The sequence below is a fragment of the Triturus cristatus genome, chromosome 4_1 (genome assembly GCF_964204655.1).
Source record: "Triturus cristatus chromosome 4_1, aTriCri1.1, whole genome shotgun sequence".
NCBI lineage: Eukaryota > Metazoa > Chordata > Amphibia > Caudata > Salamandridae > Triturus > Triturus cristatus.
In genome coordinates this window covers 784,829,283-784,846,698 of record NC_140585.1, presented here as the reverse complement: position 1 = coordinate 784,846,698, position 17,416 = coordinate 784,829,283, and the positions used below count along the sequence as shown (strand labels likewise).

Sequence of the window (17,416 nt, the reverse complement as noted above, 5' to 3'; positions counted from 1 at the left end):
TGGCTTTCTCAATGAGGTGTAAGGCTCGTTTCGTGTGGTCTGAAGTTTGGCACTTCGGGATAAAGCCCGCCTGGTCCGTGTCTATGAGGCCATGCATGTGGGGCGCAAGGCGGGCAGCTAGGATCCCGTGTACAATTTAAGATCGATATTAAGAAGGGAAATGGGGCAATAGGCCCCGCAAGTGATCATATCTTTCCCTGGTTTGGGGATAACTACTATGGAGGCTTCTAGCATATCTCAAGGGATCGCTCCGGGTTCAGCGAATGAATTAAAAAGCTGGGTAAGGAGCGGTGCAACCTGGGCACAAAATGTCTTATAAAAATGGCGGCAAAGCCATCTGGCCCGGGGACCTTAGCCGGTTTGAGGCGTGCGATGGCGGCGATAACCTCCTCAACCCTAAAGTTTCTGTCGAGGTGGTCAGCTTGAGCTCTGGTCAGAGCTGGCAGGTCCACAGACTCAAGGAAGACGGCTCCATCTGAATTAGACAGCGGCGCACCAGCGTAAAGGCGGGCATAAAATTCCTGGAACGCCTCAGCAATCTCCGGGTCCTCCATGACTCGCCTACCATCTCTCCATTGGATCTCCCGGACCCCCTGTCGCTGTCGGGTCTCGCGCAGTTTGTGGGTGAGGAGGCGTCCGCATCTGTCTCCTCCAGTACAGTAGGCATGGTGTAGCCGAAGTGCTGCGAATTTCGCTCTGTCTTGGTCTAATGGTGCGAGTTGCTGCCGCACGGATTTTAGTTGGCACCAGACCTGCGGTGCTGCCGTCCGTTGGTGCATTTGCTCTAACTCTCGTTTTTTTTGGGTGAGTTCATCCCTCTTGCGCCTGCGCTCTGCAGTCTCTCTGCTGAGAGAGCCATCAATTCCCTCCTTATGACCGGATTTGAGTGCTGCCCACTGAGTAGCGAGGGTAGTATCCTCATTAGCATTATGGGAGATGTAGTCCATTATGGAGCGTCGTATATGGTCAACCACCACTACCCGGTGTAACAGGGTGTCTCGGAGTCGCCACGTCCGTGCCGGTAGTTGTGTGGGTGGGAGAGCGAGGGTGACGATGACTGGCGCGTGGTCGGAGAGGGAGGCGACCCCCATCTCCACCCCTGCCACCATCGCCTGAATGGGTGAGATGCCAAGATGCCAGCAGATAGTCCAGCCTAGCATAGGTTTGATGCGCATTGGAATAATAGGAGTATTCCCAACTGAAGGGTTGAAAGCTGCGCCACAAGTCCCGCAGGCCCAGATCGTGTAAGCAGGCTAACCCCTCAGACTGGGACGCTGTCGGCGGAGTAGTGCGTTGGCCTGATCTGTCCATAGTATTATCGAAAACTAAGTTCAGGTCGCCCCCCCAAGAGGATTCTGCGGTCCGTTGTGGCTGTTGCTTCAGTGAGGACTGTCTATAAAAATTGCTCTTGCCCTTCATTGGGGGCGTACACGGACCCAACGGTGAATGTCAGGCTGCCCAGTGCAAATCGATAAGTGAGCAGTCTACCCTTGATTTCGGCTTCTTTATGTAGGACCTCCCCCCTTTGAACCTCTGGGCAACTAAAATGGCTACACCAGCCGATTTAGTGGGGCCCGAGGAGAACAGCTGGGTCGGGAACCTGTGGGACCTGAGGCGATGGCAGTCTCTAGCAAGGAGGCGCGTCTCCTGTAGTAAGCAAATGTCTGCATTTGCATTTTCTAAACATGACAGGACTGCTTTACGTTTCACAGGGTTATTAAGGCCCGCATGTTCAAGGTGAGCACTTTAAGCGTAGTCTAAGGCATTTAGGGGTTCGGAGAGACTGCGAGCATGCACAAGATCTGGGGTCTGGTACTACAGGGGCGTGTGGTGGGTAGTGAAGCTGAAGCGCCATGGTTGTGTGGACCTATGTAATCTAAAAGAAATGGGTAGACAAGGAACCCTAAAAACCCAACAAAGGAATCCCCAAAAATGTCCGCAATTAAACCCACAAAAAGAGGCAAAAGTGAACTAGAAAAACAACAAAAGACGTGTCATAGTCCATCATCTTCCGACGATCGGATAGAACTTTCCATGGGGAACATGTCGTGGCCAGTGACGTCCCCTTCCCCTCCTGCTAGGCTCGCCTAGCATATGCGGACCCATCAAGGAACTTAGGTGCATTATGATAAAGTCAACCAGACTGTGTCTTTGCTAGCTCTGCCGGCAATGTTTCCACCACTGCTTTCTGGCCTTTGGAAATTTCATCTGGGTTCGGTCGTTTGAACCGGCGTCGCCGGACCTGTTGCTTCCATTGGGGCTTAGAGTCGCCTGTGCCCGGTGTGGGGCCTTCGTCACTGCTCTCGTCTGCCGGAGGATCTATTCCTAGAAGGCAGCAGGCCTCCGCGAGAGAACGGAGCTGGTACAACTTGCCATCCATGCGAAAAATCAAGTGAAACGGGTGGCCCCAACTGTATGCGATGTTGTGTTGGTGAAGGTATGAGGTAACTGGTCGAAAGAGCCTTCTTTTGTGAAGTGACAGAGCAGCTAGGTCCTGGTACAGGACCGGGGTCTGGCCACGGAATTTCAATGGATGCATCTGCCGCGCCTTCCGTAGGATCTCTTCTTTGGTCTGAAAATCTTGCACACAGACTAAGATGTCGGATGATGGAGCCTTGCCCAGGCGCGGCGGTCCCACCCTGTGCGTCCTGTCTAGTGCTATGTCCGTGTCAAGCGGGTTTCCCAGAACATGATTGAATAGCTCTCTGGCGTATTTGAAGATGTCACCCGCCTCTTCATCAGTTTTAACCTCGCGGATCTTAATATTGTGGCATCGTGAGCGGTTTTCTAAGTCCTCAAGGTGGGACTGAAGGTCCACCTGCAGGTCGTGGATGCGGATAACCTCTTGTTGTAGCGTCGACATCTCCACCTCTCGCCGGTCAGTCTTCTCCTCTAGTTCAATGACCCTTTCGCCGATGCCATCCATGTCTCTGCGGACCTCTTTGATTGCCGCCGTGAGGTCCTGCTTAAGTGTTTGCAGATCTTCCCGCAGGGTCACGAACAGAGATTCAAGGAAGGCCTTGGTGATCGTTTCCCCTACTTCAGCACCCATAGATTCGGCCGCCTCCGAGCTCAGTGGAGTATCTCCGGTTTTCTGGCCGCTTTGTGCCTTTGCAAAGAGGTCCTTGAGGGTTTTGTCCCTCCGACTGCTGGAGGTGGACTTGCCACGTATAGGTGAGAGGCCGTAGCATGCGTCCAGGAGCCCCGCGTCTCGTGCTGGTGCGGGGGCCTTTGGCGTGAAAGTCCGCTGTACAACTGCACAACAGTGTCGAGCTTCTAGTCGCTCCTGAGACTCAGTCTAGCGGCAGTGTGCCAGGTCTCTCATGCAGCCCCGTTGCCGGCCAGGTACTATCGCGCCGAGACTCTAGGTCTCCAGTGCTCCTCGGAATTGAGTGTGTGTCTTCCGGGGGGCCGGTGACCGCAATCCCTCCAGGTGTGCCGGGCCGTTTCCAACAACACGTCGCCAAGCCCTCACGGCCCTCAGTCCCAATGGGGGGCTGGAACCGGTGCACATAGCTCCGTGAAGGGTATGCACAGTCCCCACAGGCGGCCCCTCGTGAAGCATGCAAGTCTCAAGGGCGCTGCAGCGCAGCCCACCACAACCCCAGTAATGGCGCTGTGTCACCAGCTGTGTGCGTAGCTATATCTCTTAGCGGGACTCGATGCTGCGAGGCTCCACGATCACCGCACCGCCAGCCACACCGCTTCCCGCAACTGCAGTTTTACCCCGCGGCGCGGACACTTGCCTGTGATCCGGGAGGCAGCAGCGAAGTTCAGGCCTGTGACGCCGCCGGCCGGGTCCCGCGTCAGCGGCCGGTCTCGAGGCTTCACCTAAGATGATGGGTACGCCGCACCGTCACGGGCAGCACGCTTGTCGGAGGTATCAGCAGGGCTCCCCTAAGCGGGCCGGATAGCAGGGCTGCACCAGACTTCAGTTATCTCCTCCAGTACTGCTGCCTCTGCTACCTCGGGGGACTCCGTTGCGTGATCTCCGGTCGCTCTATACAGCAGAGCACTGGTGCTCTGTCAGGCGGCCAGCAGGAGAGGACGAGCAGCACGTCCTATCGAGTCGCCATCTTGGCCATGCCAAATTGCATTTTTTAAAGTTTGATGTTGAGTGCGGTGCCGACTTCAGGGACACCGCGCTCAGTTTTTTTTTTGTTTTTTTACTTTACTACTGAGCTCGGCGCCCACTTCTGGGACACCGCGTTCTGTTTATTCATTTTTTGGGTACACCGCTCTCTGTTTATTTATTTTTTTAAAAAGCTTTAATATTGCTTCGGGCGACAGAGCTCTTTTTCTACACTTTAATAACGAGCACGGCGCCCGCTTCACGGACACTGCGCTCTGCAATTATTATTGCATTTGCAGGACTTTGGACTGTTGGCAATGTAACTGACAATGCCTTTTAATTTTTTATAAAAGGCATTGCAATTTAAAGTGCCAATGGCTCAAAGACTCACGACTGAGAGACCTATTGCATTGTAAATGCTTGTATTTAAAGAGGTCCTTCCCCATCCACACATGGTCAAATTGACAGACACCAAACGAGACCCCAACAGCCCCAAGAACGAGAGGCGCAGACACGCAGCTGTCTCAAACCTTGTAAACGCACAGCTTCGAAGCACATAAACCACTGACTCCCTTAACGAGGCAGTTGCAAGAGCCAGCCCACTCACTGGACTTCAGCGTAGGCAGAACCCGCAGAGGTCACATTGCTTATGTCAGACACCCAGCAGGGCCAAGAGGCGATAGAAATAGCAGAGCCGACGCTATAGAACTGTTTTACAAAATCTAAAATCTTGATGGGTGGTGGGGTGTGGTGGCAGTGCTTGAAATGGAAAAATAGAAGTGCCAGTACTCTCCAATTAAAAGTATAGCATTTCTCTTGAGAAGTGCTGGTACTCTCCTTCTCAGAATAAAAAAGTGCCAGTACTCCGTACCGGACAGCACCGGCCCATTTAAAGCACTGGGTGGGGGAAGAGACACTCTCATTCAAGAACGTGCAAGGCTTCTGTGGAACCAGCAATGACGTAAATGCTAATGGACACCGAGTGCCTCGTCCAGAGTTTCAAAGACAGGAAACTCATGTTGCTAAAACGATGTATCCCAACATGTCTTCCTCCATCCCACTCTCTTCCCCCACCCCCAACCCCCAACCTCTGCTGTGAGTCAGAAAAATCTGAGTAATATGCTTTAAGTCGAAGTGTTTTCTTTCTCGCCGCATAAATCAGAACCGTATATCCAGGGTTTGTTTTTAAACTTAATCTGAGAAAAAATTTGACCTCAGCTGGCAGTGATTGCTAGAGGACTAAGTACCTCTTTTGCAACACAAGGTTTGAGGTTGTCCCGGGGAAAGGGGGGGTGACGATGAGGAGTAAGGGCGGGGCAGGAAATCCTCTGTTTCAAGAAGTGACACTGCCCCCCTCTCCCCCCTTCTGGTGCACTTTCAACAACCATTTGCAATGCAACAGGTTTCGCATTTACGCGAGTTTAAGCTATTGGCATTGTAAATGACAATGCATTTTATTTATGTTTCAAAAACCAATACATAAATAAAAGGCATTGTCATTTACAATGCCAATATCTCAAACTCGCATAAATGCAAGACCTGTTGCATTGCAAATGCTTGTTACTTTTGGGGCTGCGTTAGAAAATAATTGTTTTTTCCTGTAGTTTTTAGCATCACCTGAAAATGTCACTTGCTGCTGTGTACATGAAGACAGATTACACGGTGCTGCTGGTCTTTATAGTTGGTCTCTTGAAGTGAGAGGCATCGGAGGCAGACACAATTTGCTAACTCTAACCATCCGGCACAGGCCCACTAGGGCCGTCAGGCCACACAGGTGTGTTGTAGGGTAGCCTGGAGCTAAAAAATAAAGCCCAAGGCAGCTCCAAGCATGGTGACACAAAACGCATGTCTGGTGGCAGTGTCGGAATGGTCGTCAGAGTTATTTTTTTTAAACAAAGTTTGTGGACTTGGAGTGGAGAAAAAAACCCAGAGTGGCCCGGTAACACTTAGCTGCTGCTTGCCCGGTCAAAGGAAAGTAAGAAAAACAAGCATTTACAATGCAATCGGTATCGCCTTTGGGACCTTATATGTATTTAGCTATGCAGCACATTAGCCCGGGTGCTGAAACATCTACTGTTCTTTAACATGGAGGGAAAGTAAGCACCAAATTGTGTGACACGCCAGCATGGAGAGAAATATAGCCTTTTAGTGGGAAATGGTATAGTCCAAAGCTCTGTTTTTAATATAAAATCAGGGTCTTCGGTGGTCATATCTATGAAAATACAAGATTTTAAAAATTATTATGGTTTACGGGTGCTCGAGGAAGACAATTTCTATGGGCTGGACTCTAGAGAATGCTAAAGTGATTCTGGTATTTTACTGACCTCTGCTGGCCGTTTTCTATCAAGAAAGTTAAACAGAGGCAGTTGCCAGAAATTTTTTTTAAAAAGAAAGTCCCTCAGCAGAAAGCAATTCTGGTATTTTTCTGACCTCTACTGGTCCTTTTCTATTACGACAGTTAAATAGCGGCAATTGAACAGAAGAAGTCCCTAAGCGGAAGCAGACAAGTCCTAGGGCTGATCTCCAGAGCCCACAAAGTACATACACATACATATAGGTATATACTAATATATAAGTATATACTAAAGTATATACAAGAGGTCTCGAATGCTCGACCTAAAAACAACCTTTGGCAGGTCCAAATCGAGAGAAGAGCAGCAGGGGCTGCACGATGGATCCTGCCGGACACTATTAGCTGTAAGAGCTCCCGCCTGACAAAGGAAAAGCAGCAAAATCTAAACGGGATCATGCTACAAGTAAACAGTAGGAAAAAGGGCAACTAATATAAAATACATTTAAAAACGTTTTAAAAAAAGGAATGAAAGTGAGTGTGTAGGTGTGGATTACTTTTTAAAGTAGCCTGCATGCGCAAAATGCTATGCCAGCTGATTGACAACCCTATCAGCGAATGCTGAAAGCTAGTTCAACATCAGCGGACAATGGATGAAAGAGAGGCTGTCCAAACCCCCCTTTCAGTATATGTATGTATTATGCATGTATGTATGTGTATGTTGAATGATGACATAAGGCCCTTGCCTGACAGCTTAAGCTGTCTACAAGCAAGACACAAAAAGATACAGTACCCTGTACTACCCCCATTTCTGGTTTCATTAAAAGTGCCTGCCATTCTGTAGGCCCTTCTTTTATAATTATATAAACCTCTCCGGCTAGGAGCGGTGGGGATTGATGTGCAGTTTTCAACGTCTGGAAAAACAGGTATTTGTAACCGTGTACCGGCAATGCCAGCCGCACCCTGTTCAGGCACAGCAAGGGATGAACAAGTTACGTTTCCAGCTCTATAAAAGTGGAACAGATCACCGGTGGCAGGGCGCCATGTTCTGATTCACCGAAGGAATACAGCAGCTTTAAATGATTTTAACACTGAATGCAAGAGGTCATTCATGGTGGTTTCTGCCCCCGCCCCCACCCGTTACAAGTTACCCTTTGGAGTGATTTTCTGAGGCTTTTTGTAACCCATTCCAACAGAGAAAGACGCCTTACCTCAACGACGATAAGGAAAGACAGCTTGGCTGCGATCACGTGCCAGTAATACATGTTGTGCTCATACTTATACTGGTGGTCAGGAGGGTATCGGAAATCACGGTACCTGAAAAGAATCAAAACCAGCCAGGAGTTACATTACTGAGAGACTTCCAGTAAACCATACTTTTAGGAAACATCAGCAGTCCGAGCCAATTAAAATGGCCGTGCTAAAATCCGCCTCCGGTATATATTTCGAATTGCAGGTCACAAGTTTTAATCCCTGCAGCACCAATTCAGAAGCAATTCAAGAGGTCAGTAAATTATTAGCATTACATTTGGTAATTATAATACTTGTTACGTACACAGCACTTGAAAAGGAAATGGAGACAAGGGAAACCCAAGGACCACGAGGGACCTGGAGTAAGAAACAATGGCATTTAATGAACAATAGATATGAATATAGATATTCGACGGGTGTCAGTGACAGAAATATGCCCGGGGCTCTTTTTAATGCAATACACACGAGTGAAAAGTGATCAACGTGTGTATCATGTAAACAAGAACGCTGCCCGTCTGATTCCAATGCAACAATGTTAACAGGGGCCGTGTATAGGTCTTAATCACATGTTGATCACTTCAAGAGCCCCGTTCATTACTTTTATCATCTCATGTTTCAGAGACCATGGTGTTTATAAATGCTGGCAGCACTTGGAAAGGCAGCAACGTGGTGCGAAGAACCATCTATTATTATTAACAGCTGCAGCAGTACTGACAAGGAAAATAATTGATTAAAGTAAACTATATGCATACCAACACCTTCCACTTGGTTTCCCTAGGCAGAAGTGACCACAAAGGTACAAGGTGTCTGCGTGAAATGATGCTCTTACAGTGACTTGCCTGCAAGTAGTCACCTCGCCCAGCCAGGGAGGGATGGTGGTCGGTCTGCTTTGGCTCTTGAAGTCCGAGACATTGAAGACAGAAAGGGTGTTGTTGATGTACCCCTGCATGGTATAGGTGCTATGGTTTCCATATGGTGGGACCGAAAATGACCAGTAATACACCAGTCTGGGGATCATATCAGAGGTGAATGCAATGATCATAGCCTAAAGGAAATTATAAAAAAACATGTCAAGAAATCTTCAGTGGAGAACAGATGGCATATAACTACAGCGTTTTCCACACACCTGGATATACAACAATGGATCTTCTGTTACAATGTACAAACCCTTCAGCATGAGAGGATGGCACAACGATTGCTTTAGGTGGGATGATGGGTTCGGTGAAGGAAGAACTGGCAGCTCCTACGCGAAGGTTTTTTACTGGGATAAGTTTTTGCGTGAGCATGAAACAAGAGAGAGCGTGTCTTCTGAACACCGAGTGATTCAAAAAGAGCACCGTGCTTGATGGAAATTGTTTTGCTGTTTGGTTCGGAGAGTCAGTGAAGATTCAGAGCATGTTTTTAGCTTCCAAAGACCTATGAGGGACATATTTCTTTGGTGAAAGGGGTGGTGCACCCTCTGGGAATATGATATTCGTTTGTAAAGAGGGACAGTGCATATGCTGTGACTAACACTTCCTCAGCTAAGCAGAACTGCAGCGCCTATGATGTGGGTATTGTTTCGGTGAAGCAGTATGGTGCACTTGCTTATGTAGGTGATATTAGTTTGTGGAAGGTTAGCATACTGGCCATAAGTGTGATATATGGTTCGGCATACGGGCCACAGTCGTGGCACCAGAGGATGGTTGCTAGCCGGTACTCTCTGCCTCTTTTGCCCAGGGCGCAAAACACAGAACCATGGATTATTGCCACAAGGGTGAGGGGCATCCTTGGGAGAGAGATTGAGGCTGTGCAAAGCAGCACTGCTTTCACCAGTGAAGAATACCATGGACACACCACCACTGAGAAAGGAAGTGCTGGTAGACTTTATGCATGTAAGCTGCACATACTTTACTCCAGTTTAGTGCTTAGCACATCTATTCCAAAACAGCAGTGTTGCCTTTGCAGTCCATATCTTGTGTTGGATAAAATCTTAGTGGATTGCCTTCTACTGGTGCATTCATGCATTAGTCTCCTTTTATTAGCGCGGTTGTACTCACGTTTGTCACCACAGCGAGAATCGCGATCCCCTGCATGATGGGCTGCCAGGCTCCTATGTCTTGGGCCTTCTCTGGTGAAACACGTCTGAACTGCGTGACAAGTTTCCAGGCATCCACTCTTATTTCCAACAAATTGTTCACAAGGGCAAGCAGGGGCGCCAGTGGGAATGATGCCACAAACAAGGTAACAAATCCAAATTGAATTACTGGCAAGAAAAAGAAGTATCCATGTAATTGTGAAGTTTCACAGCACCTACCTCTTAGACTATGTTACACAGATGGGTTGCATCCCAGGAACATACCAAGAATCCCCTGTCTTTTGGCTAGGCGTGCGCCCATAAATACCCTATGCATTTGCTTTGTTTACATTGATCCATTCGAATAAGAACCCAGCTGGGAAGCAGTAGAGCACATCATAGGGGAATGAGTCACAATCATTTCCTAACAAGAGAGGAGCAGAAGTTGGGGAGGCTCTTCAAATACAACCAACAAAAGTTACTTATTGATGGGGGGATGGTAGCAGCAGGAATGACCACATATCTTCTCATCACTAGGTGGAATGTAGTAGATGAGTACATCGACACAAGTGAAAAATAAGGCCTACACTTAAAGAAACTCTAATGCTTTATCTCCTGTAAACTATTTCCTGTCAGTGGAGCCAGTCTCGGTTGACATTTGTTCATGTGCTGTCTTGCTCCCTTATTCTGCTTTTTGTGCCTAATCAGGGCCACAATGTTATTCCAGATCCTGCATACCTTCAGGAGATTTGTCTTCTGGCCCTGTCTTCTTTACACCTTTTGATTTCATTCTGACAGTGTCAAGGCTTTGCACGCAGCATCTCTGAGCTCATTCAGTATCTCAGAACGAACTGAATGCGAGCACATTGGGATGGCGCCTCCGTTACAAGGGGGCTGCTTCATTCACAATGAGAGGAATTCCGCTTTTATCATTAGACCTGGATTCTAGGGACAGGATTTAAATAAAATTAGCCACTCAAACTATTGGAGAAACTATTTTCAGGTCAGACTACAGAAAGCTGAGCTGTCTGAGACTATGTGTCATCTACTTTTCAAAGTACATTTAAGACAATAGTGCTAGAACAAGATAGACATTGGGAACTCACTTCTGGTCCATATGCAGTATTGTGCTCATAACATGTCATTACCACCTTATTTCAGTCACTGTTTTGGTGTACCAAGTTTTTTCCTGTAATATATTTGACCAACAATACAAAATTCCTTATATTGCTGGTACTTATCTCAAATGCGGACCACAATGGACAGCAGTTTGAACAAAAGTATTTACCATTAAATATTACGCTGTGTATCCCCTTTAAGTTCACCACTAATACAAACATCATCTACTGACTCATTTTCTAACACTCGTCAGCCTGGGTACAGCTCAATTCCACTAACCCATGGTCTCAGTGAGCTGGAATCACACCGTGCCTTATGTGCGATTTTTGATAAACACTAAGTGATGTCTTCCCAACAACAGACCTTTGATCTGTTTTACAAAGACAGATCATCCTGGAACTATTAGTTACGGTTCACCAGCAGGTGTTGGTTCTTCTAAAACGAGGTATGAAATCCTGGTGCTTTCTTACCCATTTCGAGGTACTCATAAAACAATCCCAACTTTCCCACAGGTTGGAGATGGTAGTCTTGTTCCCAACGAGGGATAATCTTCTCAGACCCTACAGCTGTACATCTTCCTATGAGATTTTTAATCCAACTGAAAAAAAGAAACATTGTGCGTTTAAACATAATGTGATATGACTGCAAAGGCGTTATTTTAATGCTCTATATTTGTTCAGAAAATACTGATGTAGATCACTGCCTTGTAGGAACCGCTTCAAGGGTTAAATGTTATTGGGCTCCGCTTCTTTTCAATTTCCACAATCATCAATTTATTTCCAGCACTTTTATTTGTATTTATGTATGTTTTTAAAAAAAAACGTTACAATATACTTCATGTGACCACATCCCACTATGACGCACCAACCGGCACGTGGGGCTGGAGGGAGTGTGCAACATCCTACTGAGGTTGTCAGAAGCATACAAGTCCTTTAGGTAGTGTTGTTTGAAATAAGGAATATTTAATTAAGTGTTGATGTCGTGTATCTTGGTAGGTATTATGGGACAGAATTTTTCCAGTTACTGAAATGGGCTTTTGACAGTGAATGTTCACTATGCACAAGGCAGCTGCCGGTGACATCATAGCAAGGCGAGCTGTAGGGGAACTGCCACTATTTTGTGCATATGTAGACTCCTCTGTTGGCTTTCATAATGTAAACGGAGCCCATTTATCTCCCTGAACCATATTAATTAATAAGGCGGTAGAGCAATGTCAAAGCATATTTCTAACAGCTTTGGCACAAAGCAGGGTTGTAAACTTGCCCCGTGTTCAATATTCGTTTTTAGTGCTGAGGAAATGGACATCAGGTAGGGGTACCTCCCTCGAGGGTAGGGTGGCAGTTTTTGCCAAACACGTTTTTTGCAGAGGACGTATCTGATTGCACACCGGTGGGGCTCCAGAGACCTCTGTACTATCCGGCGATCTATTCTACTGAGAATAATTTGTTGGTAAATATGAACTAAGGCTAAAATTATGCACTTTGGAAAAAGAACGGGGAAACAAATGTTTTTGGGGAATATGCAAATTGGAAATGGTTGACAGATACAATTATCTGGTAGTTATGGTGGACCATACGTGAGGCCACATCGGGCCAGTTGAATGCCATCTAGGGGGAACAGAGTTTTTGTCGTGCAGTTGGTCCAGTTCAATGTCTAATTTCTAAGCTAGCTAAATCAGGTCATCGAGAACCCGTTACCAGGGACACAGAACCTAAATAGAGGGATAAGATGCTATGTGCATGAAGGTTTGAATTCCTTGGGCCTAAATTCAATCTTTTTGATGAAAGTCTCTTATGCCCCGTTTCAAATAGCTGCACAAAATAAGATCGCAATATTTTCAGTGGCTGCACACTGAACATTCTTGCTAGAAAAACTCTGTTTTTGAGATATGCTAAAGATAGTAATTTTTCACCTATACAACTATATATGCACATGGAGATGGCCCCCGATAACCTATATGTTCTATAAATTGGATTACTTTTGTCTCTAGAGATGGCCTGCAGTTGGGGACAAAGTGACAAAAAGAGGCTATGTTGAGTGTTCCAGAAGGAGTTAGAATGAATGTAAGACAAAAACATGTATGCTGTATGTTAGCTTAGACTAAGGAACAAAAGTCTGCTCCTTTGATTGCTTGACTAGGATTTGAAGAAGGTTGCACAGTTCTTAAAATTGGGGCTATTTTAGCAAACGTGAGAGAGAGAGGATTGTTTGCGTTCTATTCGAAATATTTTCAAGTAAGCTTCTATCACCCTAAGAAAAAAGAAATGATAGAATCTAATATTAGTGAGAGCCATTAATTGATTACTCTATACTCATTATTAGGTCATGCTATTTAATTGTAGTATGGTTGAAGGGAGCTTTCAAGAACAATGATTATCTTATGAATGTTGGGTTCTCAAACTTTTAATTAGCATTACATATTTGTGTTTAGTAGCCTTAAGAAACCCAAGGTTGAAGGCTCCATTTTCAACACAGCTTCGTTGTTTAAAGATTCCATTTGATAGATTAGGGCCCATCAGGCACCCATTCCCAGCCTGCAATAACTAATCATCACTACCAGAATTTCACCTTGCTGTTTTGAGCAAACCTCGGTATAAATTTGTGCATTGGCTAACAAGTGGTTATGAGGTTTTGAAATTCACTTTTCATATTACAAACCGTGTTTTCCGTTTGGCTGACATTGTATTCCCTTTAATGTTATCAACCCTTATTATCATTTCTGATAAAAACGTTACCTTCCCAACAGCCAGGAAAGCTCTTTAATCACAATGCCCCTTTTCTTAATATGAGCCACAAACTTTGAAGCAAACTGCCCTATGAAACCAATGGCTTTAAATCATCCAGCAAAAATATTCTATAGTGAATTATAAAACAAAAAACAGTTAATGTGAAATGAGAGCGGCAAATGCAATTTTGGCATATTGAACTTCAATATGTAGGCTTCTAAGTAGTGATTCTCGACAAATGATAGGCAGCGGTTGTAACAAAATGAGCAGATAAGCAGTGTTAGGAAAATGCATTCATTCATGAGAATTGCTCCCAGTTAGACCATTTCACATTCCGCATATACCCCATTATCACATTTTAACCATATATATTTTCATACTGTATGATGCCCTTGGAAAGGCCTAAACAAACTCTTGCCTCGATTTCTTAAAGTAATAATTTTGAGATAACCACTTACGGGAAAAGTACTTCTTGAACATTATTCCAGATTGCCTTGCCTCCCATTATTATCATTAACTGAGTGGTAAGTTCCAGGAGGCAGCCACCTGGATCACACTTTAAAGGAGAGATAAAAAAAAGTTGTTAGAATGTTTATCTCATATAGCACTGTCTATATCAAAACAATGTATTGTACAAAACATCATATTTAACAAAATGTCAGGAAAATGTGGCACACTTTCAAACACACTTTATATTTAGAAGAATCAGTTTTTTTCTATACCTCTTCATTTCTGAATCTCCCCAGCCAATAAACTGGGTCTCCAGGATAGCCAACAAATTTGCCTTTAAAAAAGGCAATATAGAAACAAGCTGAATAGTAGTTGACAAACTGGAAGAGGAACATCTTCATCGTCAGACTGTTCTCATAATCAGATTTGGTCCTTTGTAGCTCTGAAGAGACATAGAAAAGGTACATGTTTAAACCTTTTATGGCTTCATTGACCTTAACAGAAAACACAGACCAGGACAACGAAGTTTTAATATAAAACATTTCTAAACCTGCCTTTGATATCTAGCAAAGATTTTTGAAGATTGTAATGAGTATTAATATTTATTTACGGTTAGGTTGAAAATAATATCTACATCAGCCAGGATTGTTATGCTGTTTGTTATGGTAATAAACCAGTCTAAATGTTTATTCATTCTCTGGTAGGTAAACCCACACTGAAGTTTACAACAACAATGGTGTGCTTTTTATGTACTGGAAGGTGTTCCTTATTGATTGTGCTCTTCAGAACTCAACTGTCTTGAAAAAACACAACAACACATGGCAAATTTGGTCACAGTGCAAGAGAGTATGTTCTATGCTTAAGCTGGCAACAAGGGGGAGGTTACAAAAGGGATTTTAGTTTAAGATGCTGTCAAAGCAATATGGAGTGAGTGAATGAAAGTCGGAAAAGGGCAAACTGCCATTTGGTCAGAGTTTAAACATCACTATCTTAACTGGGAGTACAATTGTATGTTTCAGTAGACAATAGTTACTGGAAGCTATGAAACATTTCTTCATATTGCAAACATTATAAAATGAAAATTCATATTTAAATAATGCAAATGATATAGGAGCATGAATGAATATTAACTTGTATCATTGAACAAGTAAATTAGATCTGGGTGTATATATATATATATATATATATATATATATATATATATATATATATATATATATATTCACTGAAAAAACCATAGGTTTCAGGGGTGTTCTAGTTAGCTGGACTTTTCACTTGTACAAAACCATTGAAATTCCCCCGTTATAGTTAGTTCAGCTAACTATAACTCGCGCGCCCGCAATGCACTGCTGATGACGTCACATATTACATCACTCATGACATGGTCAGTGACATCACTCATGACATCACTGATGACATCTCAAATGACATCACTGATGACATCACTGATGACATCATCCAGTGAATGTGTGTTTTTCTGAAAATTAAATATGTTTTATATATGTATATCTCAAGGTCGATGGAAGAATAAATGGGTATATAAGTGTCTAAATGGATGATTTGTTTTTGAAAAATTGATTGTGTAACTGACTGATTAAGTGTATCATAGTGAATACATGGCTTAGTGAGTAATGTTTAAATATGTAAATATCTGTATCAGTCTCTCACTTTGTGTATAAGTGGCTGCATGGGTTGGTGAGTAGCTACATGGGTGTCTATATAGGTTATTAGTTGGTTTTTTGAGTATCAGTCTGAGTGTCTGCATGGTTCGGTGGGGGGTATTACGTAGTGCATAGGTGCATGAATGAGTGACTCACTGTTTGTATGTGTTGAAGACAGCATGTGTGCAGGACTGTATGGGTGGATGAGTGTGTGTATGGGTGTGTTAGTGAGTGAATGACTGTCTCAATAGTGTCTTTATGAGTAACTACATATGTTTTAAACTAGTATATGTGGCTATTGGTGTATATAAGTGAGTATATGTGAGAGTGAGAGATTGAAAGAGTTCCTGTATGAATAAGTATGTGTTTCTATAAGTGATTGTTTAAAAGACTAAGTATGTGTAAGTTTCCGTAGAAGTAAGTGTGGTGGTGTGTGTATAACTGTATATGCAAGTAAATGTATGTTTGATTCTTTATTAGCATGAGTGACTATGTGTGTGAATAACTCTATGGATGAGTGGCATTGTGTAACAGGATGTATAGGTGTATGAGTACATATGATGAGTGAGTACATGTATGAGTGACTGTATAGGACTGTTGGTGAATGAGTGGATGTGTATGTGGATCTTAGAATTACTGAAGAGGTTGTTGTAACTGGTATTGGTATGTCCATTGTTTTGAAAATTTTAGTCTCTATTTTTGAATGTGTGTATCAAAGGTTATATTATGGTGAGAGGAGGTCTGCCACTCTATCACAAGGATGATGACATCAGTGATGTCATCAGTGATGTCATTTGATATGTCATCAGTGATGTCATGAGTGATGTCACTGACCATGTCATGAGTGATGTAATATGTGACGTCATCAGCAGTGCATTGCGGGCGCGCGAGTTATAGTTAGCTGAACTAACTATAACGGGGGAATTTCAATGGTTTTGTACAAGTGAAAAGTCCAGCTAACTATAACACCCCTGAAACCTATGGTTTTTTCAGTGAATTTCTGAGGTTTTTTAAATGCTAATTCCTAACTATAACGTGCCTGAAACCTATGGTTTTTTCTATGAATTTCAAAGGCTTTTTAAATGCTAATTTCTAATTATGCCTACAGAGATAGGACATGTGAAGAAAGAAGAAAAAATGCATAGAAAGAAAAAAAAAGTGCAGAAAGAAGCAACAGAAGTCCTCAAAGACGAAGAAAAGTGCAGGAAGTAGGATAACGTGCAGAAAGAACAAAAAGAAGAGCAGAAAGAAGCCTTGTTGCAAAATCATCCTGTACCCTCAACTTTTTCAGACGGATACTGGTGGTAACTGAGTCTGACTAACCAGTCCTAGAGCCAGTGCTATGTTAAAAGACACTTAGAATACAGTGAAAACACCTACATACACTAGGGAACATTATGCGTTGGGGTCCCCCTGTGATTAGCATGACCTCCTCTGTAAGCCCCTAGTATATAATAGGGCAGGGGGATTAAAACTACCTCTTAAAACAGGCCACATGGCATTTTTGCACACGTTAACTCAGGCTCCGTCCCCTCCCTTCACCACTGTGTAAACACGCCCTGTGTCCGTTTTTAGTTGGGAGATTAAGTTCATTTGAATCCTGAGGGTCCCTAGGGTCCAACTAGCCCACTAGGTACCTCCAGTAAGTGCCACAGAGCTGCGTTGCAGAGAGGTGTAAAAAGTGGCACGGCCTGGACCACCTCTCTGCAATGCAGCTCAGTGGTGCTTACTGGAAGCACTTGGTGGGCTAGTTAACCCCCAGGGGCCCTCAGTATTGAAGGGAAATTATAT

At 44.3% G+C, this 17,416-nt stretch overlaps 1 protein-coding gene across 2 annotated transcripts in view; it reads right to left on the bottom strand.

Moving 5' to 3' along the window:
• ANO6 (anoctamin 6) overlaps positions 1-17,416 on the bottom strand; it is a 422,710-nt gene that overhangs the window by 22,903 nt on the left and 382,391 nt on the right. For both annotated transcript variants that reach the window (XM_085653360.1, XM_085653359.1), the window contains exons 14-19: positions 14,237-14,406; positions 13,973-14,070; positions 11,259-11,386; positions 9,653-9,858; positions 8,453-8,658; positions 7,574-7,679 (exon numbers count right to left, since the gene is read on the bottom strand). In XM_085653360.1, the coding sequence (XP_085509486.1) occupies positions 7,574-7,679; positions 8,453-8,658; positions 9,653-9,858; positions 11,259-11,386; positions 13,973-14,070; positions 14,237-14,406 (914 nt within the window). The remainder of the gene's footprint in view (positions 1-7,573; positions 7,680-8,452; positions 8,659-9,652; positions 9,859-11,258; positions 11,387-13,972; positions 14,071-14,236; positions 14,407-17,416) is intronic.